Here is a 19,158-nt window from a genome sequence, read left to right on the forward strand (position 1 = left end):
TCTAAGATATGCAACTTTAGCTACGCCGAAGTATCTTAGTTCGACTTACCTGGCCATCCTCACGGCGGCAAATCGACCACCGCAGCTCCCCCGTCGACTCCGCTTACTCCTCCTGCCGAGGTGGAGTACGGGCATCGATTCGGGGATCGATTTATCGCGTTTAGATGAGACGCGATAAATCGATCCCCGATAGATCGATTACTACCCGCCGATCCAGCGGGTAGTGTAGACGTGGCCTTAGAGTTGCAAGGCAGGTGTCAATTGACCTACTTACTGGCCTGGGCGAACCAAGAGTGTCACATTGCTCTGCTTTTATTTGGTGGGGTGTGCTGGATTTGGCAGCTTTGGTGTATGTTGGTTGATAGTTTAATAAAACACAACTTTCCTCTGGCAAGTTTAAAATCTTCTATAATGCAAGGAATTGTATCAAGAGTTTCAAAAATTTTCTGAGGAAGGACCCTAAGCCCTCTCTTCTTATTTGTTGTTTTTACATCAATACAGGTTCTCTGTCTTGATCTAGTCATCTCATAAATGATGATATTCATAGGAATGGGGGAAGGTAGCACCAGAGAGGTACCCTCCCCTACAGCTACACACACACACACACACACACACACACACACACACACACACACACACACACACACACGCTTGAGTGGGCTAGGGGCCTACTTGTGCACTTGAATACCTTTTAGACACCTCCTCGCCTCTCAACCCCATTCTCTTCCCCCTACTGCATCCTGTCACCAGAAGATGATGCAATACCACATCATTTCATGACTTTGCAATGCATCACAGCAACTACAATAATTGAATGGAATACATATCACAGCTATTTAGGGCCCAGATTTGCACCCAAAAAAAAAGGGTCTTTTGAATCCATATTTAGGCACCTAAATAATTTTCTGAGTTTTTCAGAAGCACTGAGCACCCTGCAACTCTCATTGACTAAGACATTTTGCAAACCCTCTATACCTCCCAATCCTGGTCTGTCAGTATGTTCAACTGGTCAGACAACCCAGTGGTTAAAATGCCAGCGGTTGCCTGAAGTTCTGTCTACATGATATTGCAGCTGAACCAGCGATAGCAGCAGTGAGAAATTTTATAGGAAAGAAACTAGTATAAACAGAGACTATTTATAGCAGAACTTCCCCAGCTTTGAACAAAAACTTACTATAAATACCTGGAAAAGTTTCTTTTTATCACAGGCCTAGCATCAGATCCTGAAAGACTTCCGTTTTTGCTTGTTTGTCCTGTTCTAAGGCACAATTTTATTGAAATTCTATGATATTTTGCTTAGCACATTGTGTCCAAACAAGGTGAAAAATGGGAATCAGGAAAAAATATACAGTATGCACAACAAAACAATTTTTATAATATTCTATGTGTTCAATAGGAAAAGGATAAGTATAAATCATAATCATGGAGGCATGGAGTTTAAGGCCAGAAGAGACCATCAGATCATCTAGTCTGACTTCCAGCATGCCACAGGCCATCAAACCTCACCCACTTATTCCTGCATTGAATCCAATAACCTGGATTAAAGTATTTATAACCCTCAGGAGACTAAACCTATTGTGCACCATAGGCAGAGAACAGAAGGGACCGAGATGCACCAATGCTGGAGGCTCCTGCAATTGCAGGCAATTATTTTCGTGAGACTGACCCAGATGATCATAGCAAGCGACCCATGCCCCGGGCTGCAGAGAAATGTGAAAAACCCCAAGGTCCCTGCTAATCTGATCTGGAGGAAAATTCCTTCCTGACTCCAAAAATGACAATCACTTTGACAATGAGAATGTGAGCAAGACTCACCAACAGAGCATCAGAGAAAGAGAGAATTCTCTGTACCACCTTAAAGCACCAGCCCAGCCCATCTGGTATTCCAGCTCCAGCTATGGCTATCTCTGGTGCTTCAGAGGAAGGCAGAAGGGGAACAAAAACCCAAACAGAATAAATTACACATAAATGAACCTGTTCCCACTGAAGTGAATGGCAAAACTCTCATTGACCCATAGAAAAGTAGGAGCAAGCCCATAGACAAGTAATTTAGCTTGTTTGCATTTTATCATCATTGGAAACTACTTTGCAACATATATTTATAATAAATGTAGAAACCTTTCACTTGGAAGTGAAGGAAATCACATACTGATATAAATAAAAATTAAGGTAAAATTTCTGTTTTGTGCACCAAAAATGGAAAGTTTAATGCAGTACTTAACTTGGGGAAGGAAAAGAGGGTTCATGTTATGGTCTGGATGCCTTACTTTGTGTGCCAGTGACTTTGGTAGGATGAGAATCATGGCCATATACTCTTTTTAAATGGCATAACTTATTCTGTAAAGTGTTTGCACACAAAAGTCTATTGTCATTTGACTGAGTGTTTTGATAGACCACCCTTAGGATATTGGCCATGCTTAACTGGCCATTTTTCTTTCATTAGATATATGACAGTTTGCATTACTGTATTTGCCAAGAATATATTAATCTACAGTAGAATGGTATGTGATAGTGGGGCTATACCTATACAACTTATGAATTTTGATTGATATTGTTAAGTTGTATTATGAAAATCTGCTGTGTCTTGAGTGCTTATATGTGTGTGGGTCCATCTTTGCTGACGGGCCCTGTAGCATGTATGCACCAGACGGATACAATATAAGGTGCTTAGGACTTAAAGACCTGATTCAGGTGCAAACATCTGGGACAGTGGATGAGCTACATCCTTAGAAAACAGTTTTAGCTGACTCCAGAAAGGAGGTGGGAAGGTAGGAGCAATGGAAAGTTACCAGGAGTAGAACAAAAGAGACCAGGTGACCAGGAAGAGTTTTAAATAAAGAAATACACAGGAATAGGGGGAGTGAGGCAGAAAGAGGAAGGGTGGGGCAGGAGTGAGCAATGTCACAGAATCATGAGGAAGAGACCAGCTAGTATGCAGCAGCTTGCATTTGGTGGGAACTTTGCCTGCCTCGATCTAGCTGGTTTCCCAAGGACTCACATTGTTTTGTATGATCCATACTCTCTTGTGCATGACACAATTAAGTATAAAAGAACATAGGTGCCGACTCTGTTGGTGCTCCAGGGCTGGAGCACCCACGGAAAAAAAAAAGTGGGTGTTCAGCACCCACCGGCAGCCCCGCAGATCAGATCCTCTCCCTTCCCCCAGTGCCTCCCGCCTGCTGGTGGCCCTGCCGATTAGCACCTTCCTCTCCCTGGGCCTCCCGCCCGCTGCTATCAGCTGTTCAGTGGTGTGCAGGAGGCGCTGGGGAGGAGCGGGTGGAGCGCACTCGGAGGAGGGGACAGAATGGGTGTGAGAAGGAGTGGGGCCTTGGAAGGGGTGGAATGGGGGACCTGGGGCTGAGCAGGGCTCGAGCACCCCTGGGGAAATGAGGAAGCTGGCACCTGTGCATAAAGGTGTTATACTTTGTACAGTCTATGGTTATTGACTGCTTCACATGTACTTCATGCCTTGAGAGAGAGTTATTAAACTGTAAACCAGAACCTTCACTCCTTTGGGTGGAATTTTGGGAAAAGGGGGTGTTTTGAGTTACCAGGATATCTCATGGGTCATTCAGTGCTGCTCCTGGGGTCCAAAGCAGTGGGCTGAGAAGCCCCATTTCCTATAAAGGGTAACAGACTGCGAGTCAGTGCCCCGGAAATGTGCCAGAGAAGTCTAGAGAGGAATCAGTGCTGCAGCCTGCTGAAGCACTCGGAGCTTGAAACACCCCAGGGATCCAGAGCAGCACAGGCTTGGATTTCCATTACAGCAGTCTTGGTGGGGAGCTGGAACAGGGCACTTGGTAGGATCTTTGACAAGTATTTACACTCCTTATGAAAGCTTTTTGTTGATTAAAGGGAGCAGAAAAGCTTTCTTAATATGAACGCCTATAGAAAAAAATATATAATTAATGTATTTGCTTTGTATCATTTGCTATGTTTTCTACATTTATAAAGAAACAGGTTGAAGCAAAAATTTGATACAGACCATAACCTATGAAACATACTTTAAAAACCCATATATAGGTGCTTAGTCAAAACATTTTTTTAAAGATACAGGATAGCAATATCCATCAAACAAGAAATATGATTTAGTTTAACAGTATTCAAAGGAATTAAACTCTCTTCTTCAGTATTGTTCAAAACAAAGAAACAATGAGGGATGAATTCTCCACAGAGCAAAGATAGACATGAAATAATGAAGACTTCTTGAAAGCCTGTTTTGTAATTTTATACAGCAGGAGAGAAGCTCAAATAGGATGTCTCTTTTTATGACTTGTAGTTTTATACTTATTGTTTTATACCTTCTCTCAAGCCCTTAGGCAATAACTGCCCATGCATATACCAGCTAACCTTCTAGTTCTAATAAAGCTCAGTACTGTGATTCTGTGATCAAACAAAACATTTTTTAATCCCTTTGTTGTTTTGTTCAGCAGCTCTGGTCATCTAATTTTCAGCATCCTTGGCTTGCTGTAAAATTAATAGCTATTCCGAACAAAAATTGGTTCATTAGTGTAGGATCTTGTGCTCAATATCCCTGTCAAATATAACCCTGGCCTGTTCCTACAGAAGTAAGCTTCCCTTTGGGATGTAGATAATGATATGGTCCCCTGTTTTATTAAACTAGATGTCCAAGTAAACTAGACTGCAAATAAATATCCCAAATCGTGCTCCTTGACTACGGCAAATTCATAGAAGGAATTAATATTGCTGTTGTTTTTTTCCTTGAGCTTTATTTCTAACAATTGCCTTGATACATTATGCAGCAAATCCAAGAAATGAAAACATGGTTAGTGATATTACTCCTTTGAATGGATGCTATTTATGTTAATAAAAAAATGACAGTTACAAAAATAATTACCATGGTCTGCTTTTTAACACATTGTAAATTCTGAAACACAAGAGTCTTTTGAGTTCTTTGAGTGCTGGTCCCTATAGGTATTCACTATGGCTACACATACGCCTGAGACTAAAAGATTCTTCACTAGCAGTGTCCATTGGTCTTTTCCTGTGCCTTCGTGTTCTCCAAACTGAGGGCATAAGGAGTGACATGAACCAACTGCCTTTCTAGTTCCTTTCTACTGCTCATGGACCGAGATGGAACTTCAATAGCATCCACAGCTTTCCTAGTGTTCCTGCCTTCTATTCAGGTTTTTTTTTTGTTTTTTTGTTTTGGTAAATTATTTTATTGTAGCTAGTTAGAATAGTGTTGGGGGTAGGAGGTATCCTCCAGGCCACCCCCACTCTTCAGACCACCTATTATGCCTCAAAGCCTCAGCTTTACGTCCCGCCTGGTTTGCTCCCAGGTCTTCCCAGTTAGTGAACCCTAAACCTCCTGTTTGTGCTGCCTTGGGGAGTGTCTCATTTCATTCATAACAAGGAGTCTGGTGGCACCTTAAAGACTAACAGATTTATTTGGGCATAAGCTTTCGTGGGTAAAAACCTCACTTCTTCAGATGCAGCATTCATGTGCAGTCTTGAGAATTCTGGGTTAGGAAGCATCTGATGGAACTCTAAGGCCACAGCTCAACCCTGGGGTTTCTGCCACCTCCTCCGTACATCATCAGGATCTGCCATTAGCATCCTTTTGGACATGGCATTTTGCAGTCCTGGATGGTAAGAGTGCAGATTTAAAAACTCTACCAGGTGTGGATGGGAAGAAGGTAAAGGAAACACTCATAAGAAGCAGTAGAAATCTGCACTTAAACCCTCTAACATATCTGCCTCCTCTAACTCAGATGAGATTCTATGCCCCAGTATGGGTCTGCAGCTCCCAATGAACATGGGCCAATACTGAGAGCCAGGGATACCCACAGCCCACTGCCTACGTAAGGGATGGGTCTGGTTCAATCACCCTCTGCACTGGCGGTTCCACACTACATGAGGAAGAGGGACTTAGTGGTACTAACAGCTACCTCCTGCAGTGAATCTGCACTGTCCAATCCACCAACACATAGAGCCCCTCCTCACTCTTCTGCTGGATCCAGCTATGCTATTCTTGAGGAACTAGGGTTTACACCAACTCAGTCACTGCTACTTTCTGTTCCAGTGATCTCCAGGGAGGTACTTACACCATTAGTACACCACTCCCTGGTCCCTTCTATCAGTTGGGGTGTTGACCTCTGGGCACCAAAAGTGTGCCACTCACCAATTCAATCTACCAATCATGGCATAAGACATGAGGTACTGACAGCTCTGCCTGTAGATGCCAAGGACTCTTATTCCTCCGGCGAGATTGAGGCCAATGCATTGACCACTCCAATGGTCCCAAGATTTGGCACTGGTGCCCTCTCCCTGCCTCAAGACATACCAGCAGGCCTGGGATCAGTGAAGCCCTCCACTATGGGGTTGTATACCCATACAACCCTATATTTGGGCTTTATTGGCACCTTGGGTCCGATACTTTGGGCCTCCTGACTCCAAGGGATCAGAGCAGGAATATGAACACAACTCTTCTTAGCGGGAAAAGCCTCAACCCCCTCCCCCCCTTCCCACCCAGGAGCACTGTGAAGAGGAGGAACACCCCAAGCAGCTAGAACTGCAGGAATATGAACACAACTCTTCTTAGCGGGAAAAGCCTCAACCCCCTCCCCCCCTTCCCACCCAGGAGCACTGTGAAGAGGAGGAACACCCCAAGCAGCTAGAACTGCCTGATCCACCTGCAGCTCAGTCTTCCCTGTCTCCAAAGCAGTGATGCTGGTTTCACCTTCGCCACCTGATGATTTTAAATAATTTCAGGACCTCCTGAGGATGATTGTGAAGGCTTTACAGATCCCTCTGGAAGAAGTTCAGGACCCTACTCACAAGCTTCTGGGCATCCTCCAAACTATGGGCCCTGGTAAGGTGGCACTTCCCATCAATAGGGCCATATTAGAATTGGCCCCGGCTGTTTGGCACACTGCAGTTAACTGTGCTCCAACCACAAAAAAGACTGAGAAAAGATACTTTTGTCTCATCTAAAGAGGCAGAATGTTTTTCCGCATCCTGTCCCAACTTTGCTAGTAGTTCAAGCCAGTACCAAGCACAACAGATTGCAGTAGCCTTGGTTACCCCATCCAACAGGGAGAAAACTGGACCTTCCTTGAGAGGAAGAGCTTCTCTTTTGCCAGCCTACAATTCCAGATGGCAAATTACCAGGCTCTGGATTTCGAAATGACATATTATAATAAGGCATCTCCATTTGCTAGCAAGCTTCCTCAGGAGCTCAGGCTACAGTTTCAGACTATTCTGGATGGTGGATAGCTTAATTGTCCCTCCAAACGTCTTTCAAAGCAACTGACCCCATTTCCTGCTCTATGGAAACTTCAGTAGTTATAAGGTGGGTTTCTTGGCTTCAGTCCTTGGGGTTTCCTACTGAAGTCCAAGCAATGGTAGAAAACCTCTTCAAGGGTAACCTTACGTTCAGCAAAAAAATAGACAAATCATTACACTCTCTCAAAGACTCTCAGGCTACCCTCTGCTTGCTGGGGATTTACTTGGAGGAAAGTAATCTAAGCCACTGTCATAGACAATGACTCGCTCCCCAGCCCTTCTTCCATCAATGAGCTTATGAACCACCCAGGAAACCAGAAGTTACACCACTGCAGGCAGAATGCACCCCATACTATTGCTTCCCCCCTCACCAGCTATCCCATGCCAAGAAATCATTTTGATGGGACCTTCAAGAGCTACAAACCAGTCTTGGTGCAGCCATACAGTCCCACCCCCTTCAGTGGCCACCTGTTCCATTTCTTTCCAATATGGCAACATGTTACTTCAGACAGATGGAAAGGAATTAATCTCCAAGACCCATTCCTACACTAAAACCCCACTCCCTGTCCCTCTTCAGGGATCCCTCTCATGACAGGTTCCTCAGACAGGAGATAAACCCCCATCTTCAGTTAGGAGCCATAGAACCCATGCCTCGTCAACACAGGGGGAAGGGTTTCTATTTGAGATACTTCCTCATTTCAAGAAGGAGACCCATTCTATATCTCAGATAGCTGACTGTCTTCATATGCTGTTTGAGATTCAGGATGACCACTCTGGATTCCATAATCTCTGTTGTATTAATTTAGGAGGAATATATGGGTTAAAGGTGTAAAAATAGTCCAGTAACTGTCCAACATTAAACAGTGTTAAGCAAGGTTTGGGTTTTGGTATTCAGAGACCTCAGCCTGATTAATACCATGGCAAATGCATCATTAAAAATCCTTTAAAACTTTTATCAAACAAGATAAGAAGGGAAAACAGTCTTTGAAAATGTAAAGTATTACATAAGGCTTTCATATTAACAACATCCCTTTTTCCTTTTCCCCTTTAGCTGGAGAACACTTTTAGAAGTAAAACCTCCCTTGTCTGACAGTCTCTTAGATGATATTAAAGATTGTAATAACTAGCCTTTTGGGGAAAAATAAGAAGTTAGTTGAGATGGGCTGGAGTTGTTGCTGCTGCTGTTGTTAAAGTCCAGTCCTGTTTCATCCCAGGTGGTGTTTTAGGATCCAGAAGTGGCAGTGGTCCCTCTATCTGGCCTGGTCAGGACAGGACATCTCTCAAGATCAAGATGATGTAGGCCTGGGGTCCTAGGAGATGATGGGGGTGGCAGCCATAATGGTGAAGATCACTCCAGTAGTCCGTTTTTCTCCCTAAAATCTCTTTCTTTAAAGGACCCAAAAAGGGAGTGATGGGTGGAATAGCCCATCCCCTCATTATTTTGTCCATGAATTAGGCCTAGTTTCCAACACACTGATTTTCATCACTGACTTCTGGTTCCCACTTTTATTGTGTACCAAGCATGATCTTCACACAGTCTTAGAGTTACATCAGTAGGCATTTGTGTTTGGACTAATTCAGTCTGTCTCCCTTTCTTACCTTTTCCCATCAATGTCTGTTGGTTATTGTGACATGAACTTTCATTTACTTTTTACAGTTGCTCACAATTAGGGCAAATTTGTAGGCCCAATTATCGCAACATCCCTTTCCTCAACAAAGGCGACTGGTTTGCAGTTCTCAATTTGAAGGATGTCTATTTTCATATAGACATTCACCCATCTCACTGGAATTTTCTGTGCTTTTTGGTGGGACTAGAACATTACCAGTACAGGGTTCTTTTTGGCCTCTCGACAGCCCCAAGAGTTTTCACAAAGGAATTCTCGATGGTAGCAACACACTTTGTCGCCAGTGCAGTCCAGTTTTTTCCTAACCTCGATGACTAGCTGCTCACAGGACGGTCATCTGAGGAAGTTCAATTTACAATATACTCAGTTTCCTGCAATTTGTAGGACTTCAAATGAACCTAGAAATGTCCAGTTTAATCGCCATGCACATTATAGAATTGATTGGAGCAACTCTGGACTTGACTTCACCCAAAGCTTACTTAGCTAAAGACAGGGTCTTGCAATCAGGGATCTCAAAAATCACCTAACTCTGACTGAGTCCATAGATGACAGCTCTTTTCTGAGCTCATACACATGGCTGCCTGCAGATACAAAACAGTCTTCACCAGGCTCCATCTTCATTGCCTTCAGGCATGGCTCTGCATGTCTGCATGCTGAATAGAGATACCTTAGACAAGTTAGGATCCCTCAGTGTTCTGTCTTCTCATCTGGTGGGGAAAAAAAGAAATCTGTGTTTGTAGGGGTTCCCTTTGTTTCCCCTCCACCTACATAGAATCTAATCACAGACCGCCCCCTTCCCTCTAGATTGGGGAGCACATCTAGGCATCCAAGGAGTGCAAGGTTCTTGGACTCAACAGGAGTCCCGGTTACACATCAGTCTACTCAATCTTCGGGCAGTGCATGAGGCTTGCAAAAGGTTTCTGCCTTTCATATGTTCACATCATGTCAGACAACGTAACAGCAGTACTCTACATAAACAAGAGACAAGCTCTGGAACTGGTGCATCTGACACCAGTTCACCCTATCAGCAGTGCACCTTCCCAGAGTAATGAACACTGTAGCAGACAGCCTTAGCAGAGACCACTTCCACAGAGACTGCGAGTGGGTACTTCACAACTTGGTGGTGCAGAACGTCTTCTGTCAGTGGGGCCCCCATCATGGGACCTCTTTGCATCCCAGTTAAGAAGAAATTTCTAGCCTATTGCTCCTGTGTTGCTCAAGGGCACAATTCCAGAGGGGATTCATTCATGGTTCAGTGGTCAGAGCCACCAGTGTATGCATTCACACTCATTCCGCTCCTACATCATGTCCTGAACAAGATCATCCAGGACAAATTGACAGTGATCCTAGTGGTTTCGTGATGGCTGAGACAGTTTTGGTTCACCAGTATCTACCAGATGTCCATGTGTTGCTGAACCTTCTGACTCAGAACAGAGGCAAAACCGTCCATCCCAACCTGATCTCCCTCCACCTCACAGCTTGGTATTTGGATGGGTGACAAGCATAGAAAAGTCTTGCTGCAAGGAAGTCCAATCCATCCTCAGCCACAGCAGAAAAGCTTCCATGAGAAAATACTATGCTGCCAAGTGGAAGAGATTTTTCATCTGGTGGCAGCATCACCACGTACATCCATTGGATTTTGGCATTCCTACCAATTGGAATAGCTCCTTTCCCTGAAGTCTTTGGGTTTATCCATTAGCTCATTGTGTGTGCACTGGGAGCAATCAACGCTTTCCATTCTCCAGTAGATAATTGTGTGGTGTATACCCACCCTATGACCATGACATTTCTGAGGGGTCTTGTCAGAGTCTCCAGTATTGGTGCCAATTCCTAACTGGGACCTTAATCTCCTACTGTCGGCACTTATGAATCCACCATTCGAGCCTTTGGCCTCCTGTTCCCTTCTCTATCTATTTATGAAAGTAGTCTTCCTAACAGCAATCACTTCAGCTAGAAGAGTTGGGGAGCTTGTGGCTTTTATGGCAGACCGTCCCTACATAGTGTTCCATAACAAAGTGTCCCTAAGGTTACATCCCAAATTCATTGCAAAGGTTCCCTCCAGATTCCATGTGAATTGGACTATCCATCTAGCAGTATTCTATCTGAACCTCATGACACTAGAGAGGCTGGGAGACAATTCCCTGGATATTTCTAGAGCTTTGGCTTTTTTACCATCAAAGGATGAAGCCCTTTTGAAAATCCCTGAGATTATTCTTCTCCTTTATCAAGTGGATGAAAGGGGAGGCAATTTCATTTCAAAGGTTCTCAAAATAGATTGTAGGCTGTATTCTACTGTGTTATGATATGTTAATTCCTCTTCCTCAAGGTATGAGGGCCCACTCAACTACTTCTCTGCAAGGCATACTTTTTGTAGAAATCTGTAGAGCAGTGACACGGAGCTCATTGCACACCTTTACCAAACCCTACATATTGGTCCAAGCTTCTTCAGCATCCTTTGGTACAGCAGTCCTGCAATCTGTGGTGTACCCTGGGTCTTCACACCCTCCTCCTCAATGAGTACTGCTTGTGAGTCACCCACCTGTGAACATCTACAGGTACCAGCATTTGAAGAAGAAAGGGAGGTTACTTACCTTTATAGTAACTGAAGTTCTTCAAGATGCATGATCCCTGTTGGTATTCCACGACCTGTCCTCCTTCTCCTCTGCTCAGTTATTTACTTGATTTGCAGCAGAGTAGGAACTGCAGAGACAGTTTGTCTTTGCCATCACTTATGCCCTTGGTTTGGAGCACAAGGAGGCACAGGGCACAGGTGAACCAACAGATGCTGCTAGTGAAGAATCTTCCAGGCTCAGGTGCATGGAGCACATGAGAACCAACAATGAATATCCGTAGGGACCACACATCTTGAAGAATTCCAGTTATTGTAAGGTACGTTACCTTCCTTTTCTTAGAAAAAAATTGCACAAGAATAAATATTTTTATCATTGTTTAGTTTAATTACAAAAATAATCTCCAGAAGCTAGGAAATAAATCAGTCTTCCAAGTTCGCCAATCTTGGCCACTAAATCATACGTATCCTGTGGTCCACAATTCAGTGAATCAGATATTGTGACCAGACATTTAATTAGGAGATAAAATTATATTCTGTGAAGTGGTTTAATTTCTTGCAGGTTAAAGTTTGACCATAATATGAGCAAGATGTTATCAAGCAGCATGTTTTTGAACATTTCTGTTTGCTGAAGAATGAACTACTATAATCTCTCTTGTTTCCACAGGTTGGAGCCCAACCAGATGGTTATTCTGTAGTTCATAGAAAATGTCACTCTCAGTTTACTGACACAGCAGATTACAGAAGACATGGTATCAACACATGGCAAGATGAGAGTGGGATATATGCTAATATGGATATAAAGCAACAGGTCTTCCCAGTAACTAATCCTATACCGTCAAACGTGCATGAAGATCATTTCTAAGCAGTTATAATAGAATCTGAAATAGACACATTGTATGTCATGTATTAACTATTTTCCAAATATTCCAATAAATATTTTTGAAATGCTTGCTACAGTAAATGCATTGTTCTGCAAGTGATCTCTTTATATTGGGTTGCACTATACCAACCTTGTATGAAGGTTTCCTATATATTGAGTATTTTTATGATTAAGCATTTTATGGATCTTTTACAGATTGTATATACACTGATCTTAGCTGAACACTGTTGCTGTGAAGGGAGAGTTTATCATGGGAAGCAATGACTCTGAAAAAGCTTTGGGGTTGTGGTGGATATGAGCTCCTGTCACAGGGCACATCACTCACTGGGCTGGTGCCTCCGCCTGGTCACTCTGGGGATTAGCTCAAGGCAGACACCCTCCCAGACCGCAGTTTTCATACTATCACTCTGTCTCTGCATCTGCCTGCAACCCCTCTTGCTGCCTCAGGAACCGCAGTGTCCTCTTCATGGCTCTGCCCTCTGGCCATCCATGTTTTCCCCCTTCTGGGGGTTAATATTGCAGTCCAATAATGATGCCACTTCCCCAGTGTTGAGGGCGGGACCCAGGCCCGTCCACTACTCCGGCTCCCGATCCAAGGACCCTATTGATAGCAGCGTCAAGCTGCTCTTCTTGGAACTGCTCACCACTTTTTCCAGGGCCTCTTCCCCATGCCCCTGCACCTACTCCACCCTTACCTCAGGGCCTTCAAGCACTGCGCTGTCCATGGTGCTAGTACTCCTTCCACCTGCTGGGAGCCCAGCCTTCACTCCATGAGCTCCAAACAGCTACTGCCTGCTCTGCCCTGCAGCTCCTCTTATCTGCGCCTGCCGGGCCCAGATTGGTTTGCTCCCTGCAACTCCTCCCTGATTTGGCTATGCCTCACACAATCTCTCAGGGCTGCTTGGAGGATTCACTTTCACTGCTCCCTGCTGAGATTAACCCTTTCTGCCCCTCTGTGGGGCAGACACCTCATCACAACTCCCAATACAATGCTCTGGCCTAATGGGCTAATGCACTTCTTGATGTATAAATGGGAATCTTGAGTAGGAACAGAGAGGCTGTTTTCCTCTGTATTTGGCACTGGTGCGACTGCTGCTGGAATTCTGGTGTCACAATTCAAGAAAGATGTTGATAAATTGGAGAAGGTTCAGCGAAGAGCCACAAGAATGATTAAAGGGTTAGAAAACAAGGTGTGTGCACTCAAATGCACTGACCTTTATACATATAATAACTGTGACTGCGTGTGCAGCTGGTTATTTATGCACTAACAAGTTACCTGTATGCACAGTGACAAATATGAATGTGGCTGTGCAGGTATGAGAATTTTTTGCGTGTGGCCCTCAGTCCTCTTTTCAGAATTGGTCCCCTAATCTAGAAACAAAGTGGATAGTTATACAAAATGCATGCAATGAAAACCGCTGAGGCCAGGCATCTGCCGTTGATGATGTAGTAGTAGGATTTTATGTTGGTATTTTGTATAATTTAGAATGAAGGATTAAAAAAAAAGAATTATAATGTAGCATGTATTAAATGTATTGGTGTATGATTTGATCATGTCCTGCCAGCCACCCTTTTTGAATAGGAGAAAGGAATGGCGTAAATGGGCCATTGGTACAGATACATCAGCCAGAATCTGTGTCTATGCTGATTTTGAGGATCACCAATTTGAGGGTCACCAATTTGTTGTAGGTTTAGCATTTTAAAATAAGTAAAAGAATGTCATGATTGTTTTCTTTTGCATTGCAACTTGATGTTCCTGTTCAAAATGTTCTGTGTAAATTAATTCTGTTTTGTGTGTGAATGAGGAATGTGTGTGTTAAGAGATAAGTGTGAAGGCCATTGCTGAACCAGATGGTCTAGGGAGGAACCGGAGACAGCGAGGAGGCTGCAACACGCCCGTATTGAAATGTCAGAGGAGGACAGATTGATGACTCTAAAGATGAGACAGGCACCTATCAATGGGGACAAGATAGCTGTGATCAAAACCAGCATGGGATAACTCCCTGAGGAACTTGATGAAAAAACAAGATAAAGGATGAGAAGGACAATTTAAGAAAACAAGCACTCGTCAAACAACAATTGATTACAGCATGATGGTGCAGAACTCATAGGTTCCAATGAAGGAAAATCACTATATAAACAGGGTGCCTTGCCATGAAACTTTGGGTTCATCTTGCCAAGACTTCCCCAGAGCATCGTGTCGTGACCGACAGAACCCGGCTCCTCCCTACCTGTGATCAACCTAGCTGGCCACTAGATTGATCCAGACTTTGGACTGGTAACTATAACATTGACTGGCGGGACTCTGTGTGTGTGTGTGTGTGTGTGTGTGTGTGTGTGTGGTGTGATTGAATGCATATGCTAATTGTTGTATCGTCAATAAATGCGGCGTATTGCCTTTTCCCCTGAAAAAGATCCTGTGTGCTTCTTATAAGCATAACAATGAGGTGATGTAAGCTCTCTCTTCTGAGGTGGAAGCAAGGGAGGCCAGGAGTAACGCTGCAATACAATATCATAAAAAAGAGATGTCAGTGTAATGTTGCAAAGATGTCTGACCTGATTGTATAGCCTGATTACCGCCTACTGTGCCACTGATATGGAAAGTCTAAGGCAACTTTAATCAAGGCATCAACTAGCCACTATATTTGTCCTTAGATTGAGATTGGACATTAATTCTAATACTAAGACAGTTCAGTAGAATAATTTCCAGATTCAGTAGTAGTAGGTAATGAATAAAATATTCAGCTGTGGAAGTGGAGAGAGAGTTAAGGCCTTCAGTCCCATAGGACTTTAACTGGATTTTCCTTCTGTGTGGTAAATCTTGCACAGCCAATCTATTTCCACACAGTTCATTAACTCTGACTCTGAGGTAGAAATTAAAATCAGCCTTGGTAAATACAAAGGCTTTTGTTGATTTTAATGAAACAAACAGATGAATGTAATTCTATTGTTTTCCTATTTGCGGGTGTAGATGAGTGACCAATGATTCTATATGCACTTGAAACCATAGGCAAAATGAGGACTCTTTCTCTCCCCCTTTTGTATGGCTTTTTCATTAGACAGACAGGGAGGTGTTAGAGGATGCCTTTAGGATATCTCAGAATTCATGAGATAAAGAACACAAGTTTCTAATAGAATATGATACTCAGTTAACAATACTGTGTATTTCAAGTTTGTTCAAATTAGTCATGAATATCAGCCTACATTCTACTGAATAAACTAATTCCTCTAGTGCAACGAATCCAAACACCAGTAAGCATGGGTTACTGACCTAGTACCACAAGTCTCCAAGGAGTACATTTGACATGGATTAAAAGGGTCACACGTACAAACAGCCTTGAATAGTACCCAAAAGAAACTGCATCCCAGCAGACTTTGTCCTGGTGCCATTCATGCACTGCAGATGTTCAAACTGGCAGAAGGCAGAGGAAAGCTGCCTGTCAGAGAAACAAACTGAACAGGAAAAAACAAAAGCAAATGTAGGTAAAATTAGGCTAAGAACAGTTCAGAAAGTCCACACAGATCAAAAGGAACTACTTATAAATAGAGAGCATTGTGGAGTTCAGAGTTGTCCTTTTGTTGCAATACAGTGATTTAATACAAGCATTTTCTGCCCATAAAATATATATTGTATCCAAATGACTGTGCTTCGGATAAAGTACCCACATATAGACTAGAAATTACTTTGTAGATATCAGGTTGAAACTAAAGGCAACACAGCCAAATATTAATCACGGCTCTGGATATCTAAACCATATGCAATAGCTATATGCTGTATTTCTATGCACTCTTAACACACCACCAATCAAGGAGATAAGAAATTTTAAAATGCTTTTGAAAGATTTTTTCATTAAGATCAGCGGAGGTCTTAGAAGTAAAAGGGGGCCTCCCTCAGATAAATTGCTCGAAGCCCATTCAAGTATATAAATATCTTTCCTAAAACAATAACACAGAAAAAAAGATGATGGTATTTCTAATTTTACTGACTAGTTATAGGATACTGGCCATCTAAGAAATTCACAGCATCTCCATATGAACTTTAATTACTGTATTACTGGAAATATGCAAATGAAAGAAGACTCAAAAATACATGGGGTAAAGTGAAGACAGGTGATGTGGACAAGGGCCTAAATCTAGAATGGACCACCATGCACTATCATGGAACATTGAAAAGAAATGTCAGCAAGCTCCCTCAAGAACCAGTAGAGCAGATGTTGTTATAAAGGCCCTGGAGACTTTCTAGGACCCCTGCAGGCAAAACAGACAAAGCTGAGACATTGGCTGGAACATGTTGGGGTCAGAGCTTAAGCATCTACGTTTACATGTTAGAGTAGAACAACACTGATTTTATTGATGTCTCCGTATAATCCTCTTCCACTCATTGTTGATGCTCAATGCTCATTAAAATGGCAAAAGAGGAAATGTTCCAGCATTCCAATAACTTCTCATGGAGGTTTTGCTCCAATAAAAATAATAATAATAATAATAATAATTAATAATAAATAAAAATACACCATTTTCACAAATCTGCAGAAGGCAAAGTTCCACCTGCCAATTCCTTGCAGAGTCTTAGAGATAACCTATTTGTAAAGCAACCCAAATACAAGTATACAAGACATTTCTGCAGTGCACGGATGGAGCATTTGAAAAAATTCCCCAGTTATTGCTTCATTCTCAATAATTTTTGCTTTTGAATTCTCAAGACATATAACTGGTTACCAAAGTATCAGTCAAGGCAATTCTCATTTAAATTAGCAGGGGTAGAAATCATGGACTCTCTTGAATATCAGCTTCAATGGAATTCTCTCTCTTACTGAAATATTGATATTTCTGCCTTGAAGAGAGTTGCTATGTCTTACTTCCTGTCTCAGTTGATTGACTGGCCAGCAGTAATATAGTTTAGTTTGCATCCATTGCCTAATAGCACTGGTCAGCATGAAGTGTCATGTCAGTAAGCAAATCAGCCAAGTGATAGGCATGTCACACAACTGCTATTGACATGACACATTGAAAAGGTATCATGTGACATGCCTGTCATTTCACTGCAGATTGTGCCACATGCCACCAAATGCTGCAAGTCCCTGTCACATTCTGTATAAGCAATTTCCAGTCTGTGTCCATTCCATCTCACACATAGTGTTCAGAAATAGTTAAATAAAATGGACCAAATTCTTTGCAGGCATCACCCCATTGAAATCAATGGAATTATGACAGGACAGAATTTGACCCAAAGGGTATTTTTACTTACAATGCTAGCTTGTTTTGATTATATGTAGATTAGTAAATGAAAATTATTGCCCATGATATTATTATAGATGGAAAAACTACATCCCTGGATAAATGTAATCCATTGATTAGTTTATGGTCCCACAGTCCTGCAGTGATAGTCACAGGTCTACCTGCTGAATGCTGGATTTGCATTTGAGGCTAAGTTACTTGTGAGATGTATTAGAATGATGTGTTGGTGAATGTTTATTGGCTACATGCGATGTTTATTCCACTATATACATGAAGTACCTTACATTCAGGAAACTTATTTTGAAATTCCTGTTTGAATTGCAAGGAAAGGAACCAAATCACATAAATAATATTTGATTGGCATAACTAACTTTGTCAGAGCATCAAAGAGACAGAGCCTGAACAAATATTAATTATTTTATTATTTAAAATTGTGAAATATAGTTGAGAAATGTGTCCACATATTACTTGCCTAGTCTGTAATTGGGGCACACAATGGGGGAAATTCAGTTAATTTATGTGAAAAAATACCACAAAATTCATAACATTTTTTTCAACCAGCCCTATTGTGAGTACAGTATCTGTCACAACTACTTCTGCATCAAGCATCTGTCCTGTGTTTGGGGTTTTATTACCTTTGGTCACATTTAATCTCCTGATCCAAATCCCACTGAAATATTTCTATTTACTTGAGTGGAGTTGGATCAGGTTCTTATACAATGGCAGGCTGCTAGATAGTATAAGACTATTTCTACTATCTCTTTCCTGTTCTCAAGAGCTGTACAGTTTTGCTTCTTTGTTTTTTGATGAAAAGTCTTTTATCATTTCTTATAATTTAAGAAAGTATCACACCTTAATATCATGGCCAAATGGAGCAGAAAATGTCTCTTGATTTTGCTCTGACGCATTTTATACTGTTCCAGTCATGAAATCATGACCCCACTTAAGTCAATAGGAATTCTTCCATTGACTTCAAAGGGGCCAGGATTTCACCTTACGTTTCCACTCTATGCTTTGTACTTCCCACTTCCAATGTCCAGTTTGTGATAGCTGATCCTGTATTTGTTGAGTCTGTCTACCTGTATTTTGCCTATTTTACTGGGTTAAGACAGAGTGAAGTTTCTGTTTAGGGATCTGTGGTAGTCTAGCTCAGTGCAAACTTGTTGTTTCCAATGATTTATACATTGTTCTCTTAGGGATTTTATCCCCATAGTGATGTAGGATTCCATCATGTCTTTAGGTACTGCTCCATATTGGGATCAGCATGGAGCCACTCCACTCCTGTGAGAATTCTGGGAGCCATTTTGCCTTCACAAGCTCCCAGGCATACAGACATATGTCCCTATACTACTACCCATAAGCGGGTGCATTGTGTCTTCCTCTTCATGGCTGGCCAACTCCATTGGCTGGTGAGGAAGGAGCCACAGCATCATGGCCACAGCTTCTCCCTGCCTCTTTTTGGGCACTACTGGGGAGCAGTCATTACACTGTCTGAACACAAGGATTATAACTGTGGCTGGCTGCTGCATAGGATTTACAAGAGTTGGAAGCTCTTTTTGCACCTGTGCAGAAGCTGGCTACAATCTGGCCCTTGT

General features: G+C 42.4%; 1 protein-coding gene across 1 annotated transcript in view; it reads left to right on the forward strand.

The window, feature by feature from the left end:
• Positions 1–12,307, forward strand: part of CFAP95 (cilia and flagella associated protein 95) — a 42,109-nt gene extending 29,802 nt beyond the window's left edge. The window contains exon 6 of the mRNA XM_065405947.1: positions 12,110–12,307. Coding sequence (XP_065262019.1) covers positions 12,110–12,307 — 198 coding nt within the window. The remainder of the gene's footprint in view (positions 1–12,109) is intronic.
• Positions 12,308–19,158: the final 6,851 nt, after the last annotated feature.

Source organism: Emys orbicularis, chromosome 6 (genome assembly GCF_028017835.1).
Source record: "Emys orbicularis isolate rEmyOrb1 chromosome 6, rEmyOrb1.hap1, whole genome shotgun sequence".
NCBI classification, from domain to species: domain Eukaryota; kingdom Metazoa; phylum Chordata; order Testudines; family Emydidae; genus Emys; species Emys orbicularis.